Source organism: Hyperoodon ampullatus (genome assembly GCF_949752795.1).
Source record: "Hyperoodon ampullatus genome assembly, chromosome: 19".
NCBI lineage: Eukaryota > Metazoa > Chordata > Mammalia > Artiodactyla > Ziphiidae > Hyperoodon > Hyperoodon ampullatus.
The window spans coordinates 23,903,212-23,921,468 of NC_136932.1; the positions used below are offsets into that span (position 1 = coordinate 23,903,212).

An 18,257-nucleotide genomic window follows, 5' to 3' on the forward strand; every position below is an offset into this window, starting at 1 on the left:
CCTTGAATTTGCCCACTCTGGGTTTAGATATCCTGGAAATTGGTTTTACCCCTGTGGCTGTTGGCTCCCGGCTGCTCTAGGCTGCACAGTTTCCTCAGCTCTTATTTCTGTCAAACAATCCCATCTGCTTTCTTCTTTAGGGGTGTATCAAACACTTTGATTGGATAGTGGCACTCATTTCCCACCTCCAAAGGAAAAATGTATTTATGTCATATATATGTAAATATGTAAAGTATGTGTACCTAGTATACATACACATACATATATTTGCTTTTCTGTTATTTTGGAGAATAAGGGAGAGAGGGGAGTGTATTACTGGCCGTTTTAGGATGGCTAATCTATAAAGTACTTCTCATACAGTTATTATATTTTCACAAATTAATGAGTTCAAATGTATTTTTTAACCAAAAGTCAGAAAATAGTGTTTTAATGGTCACATGTTAGCATGCATTAGATAGAATTATAAAGCTAACTCATCACAGCATAAGATTTGATAAACAGAAGATAGTATAATGGGTTCTCTTTCATGGGCGAATATTATTATTTTGATGCCCAAAGACACATGCCTTTACATGATATTCTATAAATATTGATTTTAAATTGTGTATGTGGTTTTTTTTAAATTGTCATATATGTTCTTGCTTTATATGATGCCCTTCTGTTATTGACTTCATACTAGAATCAAATATTGAAGATTTTATACAGTCACTGAAGCATCAAAATATACTTTTGGAAGTAGATGACTTTGAAAATAGAAATGGCACTGATGACCCATCTTACAATGGAGCTATCATAGTTTCTGGTAAAAAAAGGGTATGCTTGCTACTTACCTCTTGTTTTTGCTTTTATGAAAAAAATTAAAGTGCTACATTTTACCTGTCTTAAAAACTGCAGAAAGTCAATCCAGCTAGTATACAGCAACTTGACTTAAAAACGTTTGGGGTTATTGAATAAACTGTGAAATTTAAATAAAACATTTTTATCTTAAATTTTGAATTAGATGATTTTTTTTACATTTGAAAGTACCTAAATGTCGTTTCATTATTCAGACTCAATAAAATGTTAGACCTTAAAAGTACCAACCCATATAATTATGAATTTAAGAAATCCTTTTTAACGACTACCCAAGTGATATTTTTATATATTGAGAAAATACATTAAATACCATAATAGCCAGATAAAATCTCTGAGAGAAAACTGTTCTCAGTTTATTATTTAATATGTTTCAATTTGGGTAAAAGAGTATAAGCAGTAGAGATCCTTTCACAGGAATAAAACTATTGAAAATACATCCCAATCTTGAGTAAAACTCTGAGTCTTACTTAAATTCCAGTGCAAAGCTGGGGGCCAAATTAAATGAAGCTACCTGTTTGTTTCTTGCTACAAGGGAAATAAAAACAGAAACAAAAGGCTTTGAAGATGAATCACTGAATTCAGTACTACCTAAAGTAGGCACATCATAAAAAACGTAATCTCTTTGCGCCAACTCTAGGAAACTACGTTGCTTGACATTTGCTTTACTTGTTACTTATCTGTGGTATTTCTTGCATGAACTCTTGGTAATATTGAACAATACTGAGCCTCTTGATCAACGCATGAACATTTTTATAAACGTGAAGATCATAAATATTTTCTTAGAAAGTGTGAAAACGCTTCACTGGCAATGTAACCATGAATATTTTATTAACCCCATACTTATCTCCTACCAAGAAAATCAGGATTCCTTTGCTTGCTCACTGTAAGCTTAGTGTCTCCTTTTCAGGGCCACTTTTTTTTGTTGTTTTTGTTTGTTTGTTTGTTTTGTTTTTTGTTGTTTTTTGCGGTACGCGGGCCTCTCACTGTTGTGGCCTCTCCCATTGCGGAGCACAGGCTCCAGACGCACAGGCTCCAGACGCGCAGGCTCAGTGGCCATGGCTCACGGGCCTAGCCGCTTTGCGGCATGTGGGATCTTCCCGGACCGGGGCACGAACCTGTGTCCCCTGCATTCGCAGGTGGACTCTCAATCACTGCGCCACCAGGGAAGCCCCAGGGCCACTTTTAAATCCTGTTAGATGAAATTTCCTCATAAGCAAAATGAGGAATTAGTAATACTAATAAAATAAGTAATACTAATAACTCCTAATATCAAATTATAAATAAATAATAAATTACTCATAAAATTATCAAATTAGTAATTTTATAATAATTTTAAACTATAATAAATTTATACTATAATATAATTTTATACTAATAATTTTATACTATAATATATTAGTATAATTAGTATAATAGTAATTTGAAAATTACTAATAAATTAGTAATCCTAATAAAAATTCGTATTGCCAGCTGTGCTATCCACTGTGCTAGGGCCTAATATACATTATCTCATTTAAACTGTTTAACAACCCATTTATTCTCCCCTTTCACAGAAGAGGAAGCTGAAGCTCAGAAAGGCCAGTTAACTTAAAGATGGCCACACAGCTAGAATGTGGCATTGTTAAGCTCTTAAACACAAAACCTTTTTCTTTGTTCTTTAATGATTTAGGCTTAACATTATTTTATCTGTCTTTGTTTTATTTGAAGGATTATAGATTTTCAGTTGTATGCAATACCAAGAGACTGCACTGTTTTCCTACTCTTATGAATATTGTCAGCAATGGGTTACTTCGAATGCTTAATCATACACAGTGTATTCGAACCGAGAGAAGCTCATTTCCTTTTGTAAGTATTGGATTTACTCATTTTCCCTCTTTAGCTGTTAAATATTCATAATGGATTGTTAATCCTAAAAATTATTTTGTCCTAACTTTTCAGACTATACCTAACAAAATATGATTTTTTTTCTTAAGTTATTATTAGAGAATTTGCATGGGGGAATATTGTTCAATATTCTGTCATAGTCTCCTAGGGAATCATCTGAAAAAATACATACTCGATTGCAGAAGTGTATTGGAGAGAGAGAGAGAGAGAGAGAGAGAGAGAGTGTGTGTGTGTGTGTGTACAGTGAATTGGAAATCAGGAGCACTTGTAACCCAGCTTTAGAATCTTATAAATCCAATGTAATTTGTTGGTGGACCCTTCACTGACTGAAATGAAGGAGAATTTGCCAGCTCTTGGGCTATCTGCTATCTGATTAATTCCTTTACTTACCCATCATTGCTCTGCATTGCGAGGGTGCCTGGTACCCACAGGCTAGTTTTCGGGTTTCTTTGTCAGCTGGCTGTAGGCTGGATTTAGACCGCAGGGAGCAGTAATAGGAGCTGGGACAGCAGAAGGATCCCACACCCTTTCCCACCCATGTAACCATTGTGTGGTTAACTTCTCTGTATTTTAAGTACGGAAGGTAGTTAAGGTTTTCTGGTTAGACCCTGATTGATGCCCAAGAGGGATCTCTCAAAGCTGACTCCAAACTGTTCCAAACCAGGAAGTTGGAAGAGCAGGAAACCCAATTAGAAATGGCGCCATCAGAAAGGGAAGCCCACATTGTGACAAAGAGGTTGAATTCACTTTGGGGCTTCCCTGCCTTAGTGGTGCTGGGAGTACCTGTGAGAGCAGGCAGATGGGATATACTTGAGCTGCAGCCAGCACTGACCATGAGAGCGGGGATGGTGCCTGAAAGGAACGCTCTAGAAAGTGGGACCAGCTGGTAGTAGAAAGAGGTAGATGTCACCCCCTCTTGGTCCTTTAGTTTCCTCATTTTATTGCTTGTTTGTTCAGGATCAAAATGGACCGAGGTCCCATGGTTATTCTCTTAGGCACCCCCAGAGGCACACGCCTTTCTTCTTTCAGCCATTCTTATAAAGACAGTGATGCATTTTCCCATCTGGTGAAAAATTAGAATTTGTAGATGTAGCCTCCAAAGCCTTAAGTAAAGTTTGAGAATTATTTTGAGACAGGCTACTGCACTGGTCTCCTGTAATTAAATCCAAGAGGCAGCTCTGTACCCCACCTGAGCATAAACCCAGCTGCAGACAGACATTGATTTGGGGGTAGTGATTTGAAGTTCACCTCTTTGAGGACGGGCTTGGTGTAATGAGTTTTCCTTTTAAGGCTGTGCTTCAGATGCATCCACTCAGCTGCCAGTATCTTCACATCTTCATCACTAGGTTTGCTGAGAAAGACGTGTTGCTCAGGGCTGAATAATCTATTTCTCTTGGATCATCATTCCTGAGTTATCATCTTTATAATTGTCATAAAAAACCTGCATAACATAAAACTTACCATCTAGTCAGTTTTGAGGGAACACTTCAGAAGTGTATTCACATTATTGTGAATCAGATCTCCAGAACTTTCTATCTTGCAGAATTAACACTATATACCCATTAAACGAGAAATCCCCATCAGCCCCTCCTCCTGGCCCCTGGCAACCACCATTCTACTTGCTGTTTCTGTGGATTTGACTCATACAAGTAGGATCACATACTAGCATTTGTCTTTTTGTGACTGGCTTATTTCCCATTTCCCTTATGTCCTCACAGTTCATCCATGTTGTAGTGTGTGACAAGATTTCCTTCCTTTTAAGGGTTAATAATATTTCATTGCGCTTGCATACCACATTTTGTTTATCCATTTTTCTGTCCATGGACATGTGGTTGCTCCCATCTCTTGGTTTTTGTGGATAGTACTGCTATGAACACGTGTGTGCAGGTATCTCTCTGAGACCCTGCTTTCAGTTCTTTTTGTTATACACCCTGAAATGAGTCCTGAGTTATTTTTCACTTCTCTTTTTTCCTAGGAGTTGAAGCCTCACGTTAAATGATCAGAATCTATTTTCCCTCCCACCTCCATGTGCAGAGGTTGATAAACTCGCTGTACACTTTTCTTTTCTACTTTGTACTTTAATTTCATTTTTTTTGAAGTATAGTTGGTTTACAGTGTTGTGCCAATCTCTGTTGTTAGATGTTCACTTTTGATTTTTCAATATTTCAAAAAGCACGTACTTTTATGATGATCAGTATTTCATTTTTTAATATTTGTTTATTCTTTAAATTTATTTATTTTTGGCTGCGTTGGGACTTCATTGCTGCGTGCGGGCTTTCTCTAGTTGTGGCGAGTGGCAACTACTCTTCGTTGCAGTGCGCGGGCTTCTAATTGCGGTGGCTTCTCCTTGTAGAGCATGGATTCTAGGCGCACGGGCTTCAGTAGTTGTGGCATGTGGGCTCAGTAGTTGTGGCTCGTGGGCTCTAGAGCACAGGTTCAGTAGTTGTGGCACACGGGCTTAGTTGCTCCGTGGCATGTGGGATCTTCCCGGACCAGGGCTTGAACCTGTGTCCCCTGCATTGGCAGGCAGATTCTTAACCACAGCGCCACCAGGGAAGTCCCTTTCTTCATTTTAAAAAATATTCACTGGTTTAAAGTACTTTAATGTATTGGATATCTTTAATTAATTAATTACTTTTGTTGTTTATTGATTTATAACATTATATAAGTCTTATGAGCATGACATTATATTTTCACCTCTGTATACCCTACAAAGTAAAGAGTACCTTTTATACTTGCAGAATTATGCACTGTTCTGGACTGGGTTGCCAGAAGGGTCCTTTTTCTTATTTTTCGTCGTGTGCAGCATTTCTCCTTACATCGCCATGAACAGTGTCAGCGATTACAAAGTAAGAAATGGGAGAAAAAAGAAAAGAAAAGTAGTTGTATTTTAAATGCTATGTGTTTTCTCACAGGAAAACCTTTTAACATATGTTTAAATTAAATAATGTAGTTAAACATTATTTCTATCAAGTCAGAAATTTTACTTCTAAAAACACAAAGTACTTTTTTACTTCAAAATGACAGGAAAAGTGCAATAATCTGGCAGGGACTCAAATTAATCTAAACCTTCAAAGGGGAGTATTATAAAACTTTCAACGACATTATTTCCTAACTACAAGGAAGAAATCATCTATGTCATAATTGAGGACCACAGTTAAGACTTGAAGCCACTTTCTACCGTGGAGAATACAATTTTTTGGTTGTATTTGTATTGGGTCATGCTCATTGTCCAGGCAAAACAGTTACATCGAATTTAGATAAGTCATCTCTTACAATTCTGAGTCATTAACTCTCCCAGAGCATATGTGGATAATGAAGGACTTGCTGTTCTTCAGATTACAAAATACCATTTCTTTTTTTTTTTTTTTTTTTTTTTTTTTTTTGGTGGTACGCGGGCCTCTCACTGTTGTGGCCTCTCCCGTTGCAGAGCACAGGCTCCGGACTTGCAGGCTCAGCGGCCATGGCTCCCGGGCCCAGCCGCTCTGCGGCATGTGGGATCTTCCCGGACCGGGGCATGAACCCGTGTCCCCTGCATCGGCAGGCGGACTCTCAACCACTGTGCCACCAGGGAAGCCCCAATACCATTTCTTCTGAAGGAGACTCACGCCTTGGTCATTAGGAGGTCTACTGCTCGATTCGTTCTTCATGAGTTGAAGTGGTTTTGTGACTCAAATCTATCAAATAAAATAATACTCAGTTTCAAAATGCCCACCTTGCTGGACTTGGCTCTTTAGACCTCAGCTTCCTAAACAACGTGCACAGAATTAAAATTATGAACATTTTAAAATATTAGATTTTTAAAAATAGGTTTTAAAATATTATATTAAAAATTTTTAAGTATTTGAATATTCGATTATATTTATCTTTACAAATCTTCCAACGTGTTTGCTTTGGATTTGGATTTCAACTGAATCTATGTATACGCTGTGTTTTTCCATTAGAAGAGAACTAAGTCCCAGCTGTGGATTTCAGGACTCTTTCCTTCTGCTTACTGGTGTGGTCAGGCCCTGGTGGACGTTAACCTCTACAATTTCATTCTCCTTTCAATGTATTCAATTTTCTACGCAGCAAACATGGTGCACATTCGTCTCGCAAGTCGAGCTATACTTGCTTTGGTGAGTCGTACGTGACATAGACAGTGTCTTATATGGGAACTCATAATGAATTTTAATATTGGTGCAATTTCATATATACACGAGGTTTTCATTTTTATTCTGTCATACACCCAAACAAAAACCATGCAAAGTGCATGTGTAATGAGAAAAATAAAAATTTTTGTAACCTTGCCCTCAGTTTAGATTTCATTTTTTGACTTTGATATTTATTTGTATTATCTTCAGGCTGTCATTACACTTGGTTACGCAGTTTCTCTTGTCTTCCTGACATACGTGATATCATTTATTTTTCGGAAGAGGAGAAAAAATAGTGGCCTTTGGTCATTTTGCTTCTATATGGTAAGTATTTACACAGAGTTCTTTCTTAAACTTTTAATGTTACATTAAATATAGTCACATTTACCTTGAACGATGGGGAAAATTGATACCTTAAAATTACACCCTAGAAAGGGGAGGGGATGTAACATGTTACTGAGTCAAAGATGTTCCCGGAGAATTCATGTACAACCTTGACTAGAATTGATGGAGAACCTTACAGAGAACCTGATGCTCACGATGCTGTCATTGAGTTACTGGATCCTTCAGAACACAGGGCTTCATGGCAACACTAGAACCAAAATTGGCTTTATAGCATTTGACAGTACAATCCATTTCTACAGTCTTCAAGAAGGTCTCTCTTAAACTCAGACTCTAATAAATTTCAGAGGTCAAAGAGGTTTTTATACCTATGCCAGAGGAAGTATTTGTAAATATAAATGAAAGATTACTGAAAGTCCAAGATTACTCAAAACTTGGATGGAAATGTTTACCAAGACTCTGGAGATGCCTAATCCCAGCATTTCCGGTGCTTTTTAGCTGAAATCCCCAGCTGGTGGTTAAATGTCTGTCTTGTAAACACAGCTCCCAACTCTTGGAAGTGGGAGTCCTGAAATCATGAGAGGAACCCAACCAAAGCCCATCTGCTAAGAAAATATGTATGACATCATCCACTGATTTCTATAAGAAATTAGTCTTGGACTGTTCTGGTCAGCAGTTAGCTGTTGACTTATCCCTTCTCAGCGGACAGTATTCTGATTTGATGTCTCCAGATTGTACTTGTCGGTATTTAGCAGGTAGTGCTTATAGAGATACCTTACTTGGAAGACTGGCTTTGAGGCAATCATGAAGATTTGGTGCACCCAAAGTCTTTGCATTCATGCTTTGCATTGGGAATTTTTTTTGTTCAGTCAACAAACTTAATGCTTTTGCCTAATGTAAACCCAGATCCTGGGTAAGCAGAACAGATATCAGTCTGACTAATAGTTGATTTCTTTTCAGTCTGTACTCTTGTATATGTCCAGAAAATGTGGACGAAGAATTCGTGTCCACACTTTGTGTATTCTAGTAGTTTCAACTCTGAACAAAGTCTCTTTTGGAGCTGATGTTGAAGCAGTGTCAGTGTTATTGGCCAGTACGGCTGTTGACAGGTCTGTTACTGTCAGGATGAGTGAGGGATGAAATATCCTAGTGAGTGACCTCAGAGACACTCTTTGAGCGTATTGGTCTTCAGTCCTAAGTCATCAGCAGCCTGGAGTCATGGTTCCTTTTTCTCTACTCTTTGTTTGGGCTCTCCTTAAAGAGAAACCATTCCAGACTGAGATAAATGGGTGTCTAGATTAATGCCTTTTTGCTACATGTCAAGCGAGAAGTCAGCCCCTGGTTTACCATATGCTCACCATTCATCCTGGTTTGTACAGATATGACAATTTCTCAGATGGGGGCACACTTGACATCACCAGTAGAACCACACCTTCCTTACCCCTTTATCCTTCAGCTTTCAGTGGAGAAGCAGAGAGGGGTGGAGCTTTTCTTATGAATGCAGGCTCTGGAGGGATGTTTGGGTTGGAAAAACTGGGAAAGAATTTTTTCAGCCAGGTTTCAAAGTGCATCACCTCCAACAGAATATGACAGACCTTCCAGAACTTGATACACCAGAGTCTGCCAGTGCAGTCGCTTTCATCTCTTGGCTTAGAGAGCAGAGACCATTTTTTCCCTAATTCTTTACATAATAAGGGATGAAAGACTAATGAGGGCAAAGTTCCTTCAATACATGGTAGAAGGCAGAATCAAATCTGAATTATCTTATCGTGAATTCCTCCTGCATAATTCCTCAGCTTCCAGTGAATAAATGAACAAACGAAGAAATCTGACTTTGTTATTTCTAAGGAAAGTCATGATAATACAGACATCTTTTCTATTAGGTTTGTGGATTAATGTGATGGTTAAGATCTTCTTACTGTGATATGAGCAAGCTTTAGCAAATAAAGGACCAGGGCAGAGGAGTGAACATTTGACTCTCAAAAACCCTCTCTTTCAAATCGAAGTATATCTACAGATGATCGGATACCTCTTTTCCTTTGCTGCTAATTATTTTTGAATTATTATGGATTAAAATAAGACAAAGCAGTGTTGCAAAACCAAAGTAAATTTTGTAAAATAAAAATTTCTCTGTTCAAAATGTAAAAAACACACCATAGTATTACAGTATAATACTTATTTATATTTTCTGATTATTTTCCCTTTCTCATCTTTGCCTACTCCAGCATACTTGTCCATTTCATTTTTATAGCATTGAAAAGAATCTACATAGTCATGGAATATTGAAGTGTCAGATTTGAAGAAAAGTCAAGATTTTCTAGTATAATTCACCTCATTTGATGGAGGGGAAAAAATTAAGAAACCTGTTTAAAGTCACACAAAAATTAGTGACAGACTCAGGAATAAAATTGAGGTCCAGGAAGTCTATTTGGTCATTTTAGCTTTCACCTTAATCTCTAGCTTTTTCATCTAAGGATTTTCTGTTGGAAGCTGAAGGTCATATATATTCTCATCAACAAAACCTCCTCCCTTCCCTTCTCCCTTTGAAAAGGGTGTATCTGCATATGGAAAAATTCTCACGCGTTTGATGAGAACACCTACATCTTAAATATTTTCTCAAATATCAATGGATTGAGTATGTATGTCGTGTAATATATTTCAACTTGCCTTGTAGACTGCAGTCATCACGTTTGGCATCATTATAATGAATCAATTCGACTTCCGTGTCTTGATGGTTTGCATGGTATTAGTTCCCTCAATGACCTTGGGTGGATTTATAGGTTTTTTGGAAGAGGTAAGAAATGTTACCATGTCATTAATTTTGAATGTGCAGCCTATTAAAGCGCTTTGCCTAAATCTGTAAAGACAGAAAGGCTAGTGTTTTCCTGGGGCTGAGCTGGGAATGGGGGGGTGGTATCTCTTGGGGGTGAGAGAGATGTTCTTAAGTTGAATTGTGGTGATGCTCTCAAAACTCTGTAAACTTACTAAAAAGCCTTGAATCGTACACTTAAAATGAGTGAATTTTATGGCATGAAAAGTTAACCTCAACAGTGCTATTTAAAAAGCCTTTTTTTTTTGTCTTTGCAGAGAGCCCACAAATACCAAATAAAATATCAAGACCCAAACTATGACCTGAATGCAGCTGATCTTCTAGTATGCCTAATAGTAAGAAGGTTTTTTCTATCTCATCGCCTACTTTTTGGATAGTTATCATTTACTGTAATAACTCCTTGATCTCGTCTGAAGTGTGCCAACTTTGAAAGTGTTTTTAAGAAAGTCGGATAAAGCAATTACATTCAGACATGATTCTAAATCCTAGTTATTTTTATATGCCTGAATGGACTGCGTAAGTCCAGAATTCAGTATAAAATTAGTTTTTCATGTTTATTTATCCTGTCTACTGCCCCCTCCAAATTTGAGAGAGCTTGTAAAAACACACATGCACTATAACCTAAATCCTTTGCATTAGAGATAAAAAAGCAAGTCAAAAAAAGAATGAAAGGGAAAAATGATTATACTAGTATGTTTAGGCTGAAGAAAACTACTGTCTTTGCATATGTGTCAGTGCTTTTCTAGGCATAGAGCAAAACTAGAAGTCCTTGCCCTCGTGGGGCTTAAATTCTGGTGGAAGGAGGCAGGTAGTAAACTAAATAAATAACACATGCTGGGTAAGATGGGTGCTCAGGAAAGGATGAACTTTGAAACTAAATACCTGAAAGAGGCAAGGAAGCAAGCTGCAGGGAGATCACAGGAGGAGCGTTCCCATAGGAGGGGAGAGGGTGACCCTGGCTTGTTTCAGGGTCAGCCAGGAGGCCAGTGTAACCACGGGGGAGAGTGGTACGAGAGAAGGTCACAGACGTAGCAGAGACAAGTGCGGGGCGGACAGAGGAGTTACACAGAGATTCTGGGTCACGTTAAGGACCTTGAGTTTACTTTTCATAATCAAGGAGTCATTGGAGGATTTCAAGTGAAGCGATGTGCTGTGACATGCTTTAAAAGAATAGCTGTAGTTACTGTGTCGAGAATAGATGTTTGGGGCAAGGGAAGAAGAGGGAGACCCGGTAGCAAGGGGCTGTAACATCAATACTGAGCAATCACACGACCCGGGCCGGGGCGGGAGCAGCGCCAGGAGGGCTGAGGAGCCCTTGGGTTCTGGATAACTTTGAAAGTAGGAGCAGATGCCATGTGCTAACAGACTGGATGTAGGCTGTATAAGAAGAAAGAAGGCAGGTTCCACCAAGCTGGGTTGTTACTGTATAACTGGAATCCTCCCCTGATTTTTAAGAATGATTCACATCTATTTTAACCAAAGACCGAAAGACCACAAATCTGATCCGAATGTTTCAATAATATTTGTGAACTTATGCCCAAATGTAACAGTGTTCCTTTGCTCCTAGCCTTACTTTCAGGCTTTGCTTTTCATTTTTGTTCTACGATGCTTGGAAGTAAAGTGTGGAAAGAAAATAATGCAAAAGGATCCTGTTTTCAGGTTGGCATAAAACTTACTTTCATACTTAATATCGTATTTTCATATTCCTAGATAGTGGCTGCACCACTGACCTCAAATTACTGATTTATATTGACAATGTAAACAGCATGACGATTTGCATGATGGTCAATGGATTTCTGGCTGAACTGCCGGGAAATAGGAAACCCAGGCAGAGTTCTGCCACTAATGAGCTGAAGGGAGCTTTCAGCCTCTCAGAAATCTAATGAGTACTCAAATACGCCATTCTCCCATTCAAGAGGATTGCACATGCTTGACCAGAAGAGATGGGGTGGAGTCAGTTTAGCAGCATAGCTCAGAGTGCTTCACCACTGGAGGGAATCCAGGTAAAAGGTACTAGGCAAATACTGGGTGTGAGTAACGTGGGCTCAAAGTCTACAGAGAAAATGCAGGTGACCTGATTTTTTTTTTTTTTTTTTTTTTTTTTTTTTTTTTTGCGGTACACGGGCCTCTCCCTGCTATGGCCTCTCCCTTTGCGGAGCACAGGCTCAGCGGCCATGGCTCACGGGCCAAGCCGCTCCGCGGCATGTGGGATCTTCCCGGACCGGGGCACGAACCCGTGTCCCCTGCATCGGCAGGCGGACTCCCAACCACTGTGCCACCAGGGAAGCCCAGGTGACCTGATTTTTAAGGAAGCAGCAGGACTTGCTGACAAATTTGAAAGGGTCAAAGATGCTTATTAGGAGAATGGCAACAACACTGAGAAAGGGATTTGGCTGCTGGGACGGACCTTCTTGGCAAAAGCAGAAGCCATATTCATAGAGCCATCGTCATGACCAGTTTATTGAAAGAAAGGTCCATGGTGAAATCACCGAGAAGCTGATTCTTGATGCATCTTTGACACCTAGAAAAATCACATGTTGTGTATTTCATTTTCTCTGCAGAATTTCCCCTAAAAGTAGAGATGGTCGTCCAAATCCAGAAGAACCTGTAGACGAAGATGAAGACGTTCAGGCAGAAAGAATAAGAACGGCAACTGCCCTGACCGTTTCCACAGGGGAGGTAGAAAAGCAAGCGACAGAATGGATGTTAGCGGAGCTCTTCGAGGGCGGTCAAGAATAGGGGTTGATGTGCTGGGTTTCATTTCGAAAGTTTGCAGTTTGGTGCATTCAAGTAATTCTTAAACACGCAGGCGCCTCTTTTGAGGGTCCTGGACGCTCAGAGAACGCAAATCACAGTGGTTTTATTTTTCTGAGAAAAATGGGCTTGAATATGTAGAGCTATCATTTCAAAACCAAAAATTTCATGAGTTGAAGAATTTATGTGACATTTGTTATAAAATGCCAGGCAGAGACTAAGGTTTTAAGGATTACTCTTCGATTCGATTTTGATGTGGTGGCGTTTCCAGGAACTTAGATACTTCTGCTCGAGGAAGGCAAAGAGCCGGCCTGAAACTGTGCTGTTTACTCAGTCCATTTAGAAGTGAGAAATATTGTCAACATCCATGAATGCATGTTACATTTGAAACAAGCAATATGGGTTACAGGCAACTCAGAATGTGATTTGCTTCATGACATAGGGCAGGAAAGGTTCCAGCAGGGGGAACACAGAAACGTAAAGTCTCTGGAGTTTAAGAGGAAAATCACGCTGTCATCTATTCCAGAAACCAGTTATAATTGCTAGCTGTCTACACAAAGAATATGCGGGCCAGAAGAAAAGGTGCTTTTCAAGGAGGAAGAAGAAAATAGCAGCGAGAAATGTCTCCTTCTGTGTTAAAAAAGGTTTGGAAAAGTCACTTTTTAAATTTGCCATTATTTTGAGAAAGGCCCACTGAACGTCTAGGTTGCAGGCCCCGTTGTACTTGCTGAAGCATTCATTCAATGTATATTTTTTAAGTGTGCCAGGGGCTCTTTTAGGATCTGGAAATATAATTATGAAACAAACAGGCAAGTTCCTGACCTCATGGATTTTACATCCTCAGAGGGGTCGATAAACAAAAATGACTTATCAAGAGAAGTTTCACATGTCATGCTGGCAAGTTCTGTGTGGAGCATTCAAGTATGTGAAATGACGGGAGTGACGTGGGCTGCATCCACTTAGGGTTAGGGGAGACGTTTCTTGAGCAGAGACATTTAAACCAAGATCTAGGTGATAGGTACCAGCTATGTGAGCATGAAGAGATAAGAGAACCTCAGGCAGAGGAAACAGCAAGGACAGGGACTCAGACACAGGCACACCTTTGGAGTGGTTAAGGCACAAACAGAGGTCAGTGGATGCCTCCGTGAACAGAAGGGATGCAGTCAAAAAGGTGAGCAGGGCCCGACGAGGTGCAGCTTTGTGAAAAACAGCAGAGTTTAGATTTTGTACCAAGTTAGTGGAATGCCACCAGAGGGTTTTTAGAGGCTTTTTGCCACCATTTAATTGGCAGTTTGAAAAATATTACACCCTGGTTATTGTTTGTTCATGAATTTGGGTGGTGGACAAGTCAAGAGGCTTTCATACCAGTTCAGATGAAAGATGACAGTGACACAGACACAAGTGGTGGAATTTGGGATGGAGAAAATGTCCCCGACTTCCCAAGTTTAGCAATGTACTTAGGTACTCAACACATCAGCCATCTGCTATAAAAAAAATATCTGGGCAGGTTTTTTCACTGAAAACGTAATCTGAAAAAAAAAAAAAAACCTATGTATTGATAGCAAATAACAATCACTAAGCTTTTTCAAAAATGTTTTATATAATTATAGGGGTTAAAGAACATGTTTTGGTGACATGGATTACATATACATTATAAATTTCAAAATGGTACTGAGGGATGCACATATAACTCAGAAACTTACTGAAGAAACAGGTTTATGTTATTCTTTTACTTCCAATATTGATAATGGGTGATTCTCTTTCAGGTGAAATTCTGGGATTGCTAGGACCTAATGGCGCTGGTAAAAGCTCATCTATTAGAATGATATCTGGGGTCATGAAGCCAACAGCTGGAGAGGTAGTGAAAATGAAGAAATGGTTTCCATTCCCAAAATAGACATGTTATAATATATATGGGTTATATCCTTGTAAGACTGTACTTTTATTAGTTTAAATAGTTTTTTATAGTAAATATATGAAGTAATTTCTGTAATATTTCTTTGATGCTCAAAAAATTTGGGTGTTTATTAGCTACAAGTCAGTTTCTTGAGTAATCATGTGATTGGAGAAAAGCTTGCACGTTTCTGAAACCAGTTCACTTTCTTAGGTGGAACTGACCGGATACGGTTCGGTTTTGGTTCATCAGGGGGATGGCGGCATCCGGTTCCTGGGGTACTGTCCCCAGGAGAACGTGCTGTGGCCCAACCTGACAGCGCGTGAACATCTGGAGGTGTTCGCTGCAGTGAAAGGGCTGCGTAAAGTGGACGCCAGCGTTGCCATTTCACGGTACTGTGCAGTCATGAGGTTTCTCTGTGCCGAGATGCAGGGAGGCTGTACCATCACAAATAGAGTGGAGAGTAGGAATGATGTCTGCACCTTTCAGGGAGTGTCAGGGGTAGAGCAGGGATGGAGGACAGGGTCTTGTTTCCTGCATCCCTGACTGAGGGATCTTTAAAAACAAATAATTGCATAGAATAATTGTCAGTGTCAAATGATACCATATGATATCACTTATATGCGGAATCTATCAATGAAATACGACATAAGTGAACTTATCCATGAAGCAGAAGCAGACTCACAGACATAGAGAACAGACTGGTGGTTGCCAAGGGGGAGGGGAGGTGGGGGAGGGATGGATTTGGAGTTTGGGATTAGCAGATGCAAACTATTATATACAGGATGGATGAACAACAAGGACCTACCGTTTATAGCACAGGGAACTATATTCAATGTCCTGTGATAAACCAGAATGGAAAAGAATCTGAAAAAGAATGGATATATGTATATGAACTGAATCACTTTGCTGTACAGCAGAAATTAACACATTGTAAATCAACTGTACTTCAATACAATACATTTTGAAAATGTTAAATGAGTGAATAATCATGAATAATCATCTATTTCAGTTAGAATTCTAGTTAGTTTCAAATTTTTTTATGAGATGAAAATCTTTCACGTTCAAAATAAACTTTTTTCTTTGATCATCACTTTTGAGAATAATAGCGCCAAGGAGGGAACTCCAGTGCTGTAACCCTTGAATGTGACTTGCCTTTCCCCAAATACTCTTGATCTCATAGTCTCATCCTGTTTTCCATCAGATTGGTGGACGCCTTCAAACTGCGCGAACAGCTGAATGTTCCAGTGCAGAAATTAAAAGCAGGAGCCACTAGAAAGGTCTGTGTGGTGCAGGGTGTTATTCTGAGAGCTGACGGGCTGGTGGCAGCAAATAGCGGTGTTTCTCTGCATTTCAGTTGTGTTTTGTGCTGAGCATCCTGGGAGATCCACCTGTCCTGCTTCTGGATGAGCCGTCTACAGGCTTGGATCCAACAGAGCAGCGGCACATGTGGTGAGAAGTTACCAGCCTCAGAGCCAGGAGGACAAACCTTATGTACAAGTAGCATTTTAAACTGATCTTGGAAAAGCAAATCCACTGGTTCCTAATTGAGTGGAAACAATCCATATTATTAGGAAAACAAATATTTAACAGGTGGATTCTCTAATAGTGCATTATACCCATGTAGTATTCACATGGAAAAAAAAAAACCTCTCGGTATTTTGTTGAAGTTTTAGGTCTTGCAATTTGGAATGTATTTTAATTTTGCCAATTATTGAGATGTCTGTAACAGTTGCCTTAGAAACTATTAACTTGCTGATACATTTTCCTCATTTCCTTTTTTTCCGGCTTTCACCAAATCTGTCAAATTTGTTGATCCAGGTTTTCCTAGTTTTTAAATTCTTTTTACTTTCCTATGTAGGCCTTTCTATTTGGAATTATAAAATTCTCCAGTCCACTTTCGTATTTGTGACTGTCCAGTATTTTCCCAACTTTTGTTTTAAATCAAATTTCATTTATTTATTTATTTAATCTTTTTGGCCGTGCCGCACGGCTTGCGGGATCTTAGTTCCCCGACCAGGGATTGAACCTGTGCCCCCTGCAGTGGAGGCACGGAGCCCTAACAACTGGACCACCAGGGAAGTCCCTCTCAACCTTTTTTTTTTTTTTTTTTCGCGATACGCGGGCCTCTCACTGTTGTGGCCTCTCCTGTTGCAGAGCACAGGCTCCGGACGCGCAGGCTCAGCGGCCATGGCTCACGGGCCCAGCCGCTCTGCGGCATGTGGGATCCTCCCAGACCGGGGCACGAACCCGTGTCCCCTGCATCGGCAGGCGGACTCTCAACCACTGCGCCACCAGGGAAGCCCCCTCTCAACTTTTTAAAAGAACTTTGTTATGGAAATGTTATACAAATGGATAGGGAATTATCTATGAATCTGTTAAACCAGTTATTTGCATAAGGCCAATCTTCCTTCATCTTTACCCTCTGCCACTTCTTTTCCCTACTGTCCAGTTATTTTGAAGCAAATACTAGGCAGTGTCTCCTTCATGTATAAACAGTTCAGTTAGTTTCTCCAAAAGAAATGGAGTTTTTTTTTAACTTAACCAGAATACCATTAGCACACCTCAAACTATTTTAAAACTTTTATCAAAACCTTCTCAGTATTCACATTTCCCTGTTTCTTTTTTAATTAGGATTTAAATATGATCCATAAATTGTATTTTATCTATAAAATTTCCCTTCTATCTCTTTTTTCCTACACTTAAAAAAAAATGGTGTTAATATTGGGGCTCATTCAGGCAGACGATCCAGACAGCCATTAAAAACACGGAGAGGGGCGCCCTCCTGACCACCCATTACCTGGCCGAGGCCGAGGCCCTGTGTGACCGTGTGGCCATAATGGTGTCCGGAAGGCTGAGGTGGGTGTCTTTCCAGAGCCTGCACTTGACTTTCTAAACAAGATTTGCTATGAAAACGGCAAAAATCACTGTCACCAGCTGAAGCTCTTCCTTTCCTCTGCCTCAGGGACCTCCTCTCCCTACATTCAAAATTTAAGAATAACATGAAAAAATTTCAGGGGCAAGATTTTTTCCAGCATGTTTTCCTTTTTGCTCACAGATGCATCGGTTCCATCCAACACCTGAAAAACAACCTTGGCAAGGAGTACATTCTCGAACTAACAGTGAAGGAAACTTCTCAGGTGCCGTTGGTCCACACCGAGGTTCTGAAGCTTTTCCCGCACGCTGCACAGCAGGAGAGGTGAAAGGAGCTTTTGATTGTGGACGAACGTGTTGGCTTTTCCCATCAATGCGTTTTTTTTCCTGCTCTGTGAGAAGTTCAGGGCTACTTGACTTCACAGTCAAGTGAGGGTCCTCAAAAATGGATTTGTCTCCCAGATTATGGTTTTTGGGAGCTACCCAGAAAGCTGTGCCCCCAAGGGAGACTTGGGGACACCCGGCCTGGGCCTCCTCGGCCATCCAAGGCTGGTCCCCAGCTCTGCAGGGGGACTTGGGAAAAACGGGGGAAAGGATTTCTGATGACTTGGAGCTACACAAGACTGCAGCGGGGCCCATGACACCTTCCTTAGGCTTCTCTAAAAGATGTAAATAGTTACAATTTTAAAGA

At 39.8% G+C, this 18,257-nt stretch overlaps 1 protein-coding gene across 1 annotated transcript in view; it reads left to right on the forward strand.

The window, feature by feature from the left end:
• Window positions 1-18,257, forward strand: part of ABCA6 (ATP binding cassette subfamily A member 6) — a gene marked incomplete at both ends in the record, with an annotated part of 57,839 nt that overhangs the window by 34,203 nt on the left and 5,379 nt on the right. Inside the window, 16 exons of the mRNA XM_079726400.1 lie at window positions 680-813; window positions 2,563-2,700; window positions 5,481-5,588; window positions 6,684-6,857; window positions 7,083-7,196; window positions 9,889-10,008; window positions 10,302-10,379; window positions 11,612-11,703; window positions 12,606-12,723; window positions 13,325-13,442; window positions 14,565-14,656; window positions 14,906-15,084; window positions 15,897-15,972; window positions 16,050-16,144; window positions 17,432-17,551; window positions 17,751-17,891. Of these exons, the coding sequence (XP_079582526.1) occupies window positions 680-813; window positions 2,563-2,700; window positions 5,481-5,588; window positions 6,684-6,857; window positions 7,083-7,196; window positions 9,889-10,008; window positions 10,302-10,379; window positions 11,612-11,703; window positions 12,606-12,723; window positions 13,325-13,442; window positions 14,565-14,656; window positions 14,906-15,084; window positions 15,897-15,972; window positions 16,050-16,144; window positions 17,432-17,551; window positions 17,751-17,891 (1,897 nt within the window). The remainder of the gene's footprint in view (window positions 1-679; window positions 814-2,562; window positions 2,701-5,480; window positions 5,589-6,683; window positions 6,858-7,082; window positions 7,197-9,888; window positions 10,009-10,301; window positions 10,380-11,611; window positions 11,704-12,605; window positions 12,724-13,324; window positions 13,443-14,564; window positions 14,657-14,905; window positions 15,085-15,896; window positions 15,973-16,049; window positions 16,145-17,431; window positions 17,552-17,750; window positions 17,892-18,257) is intronic.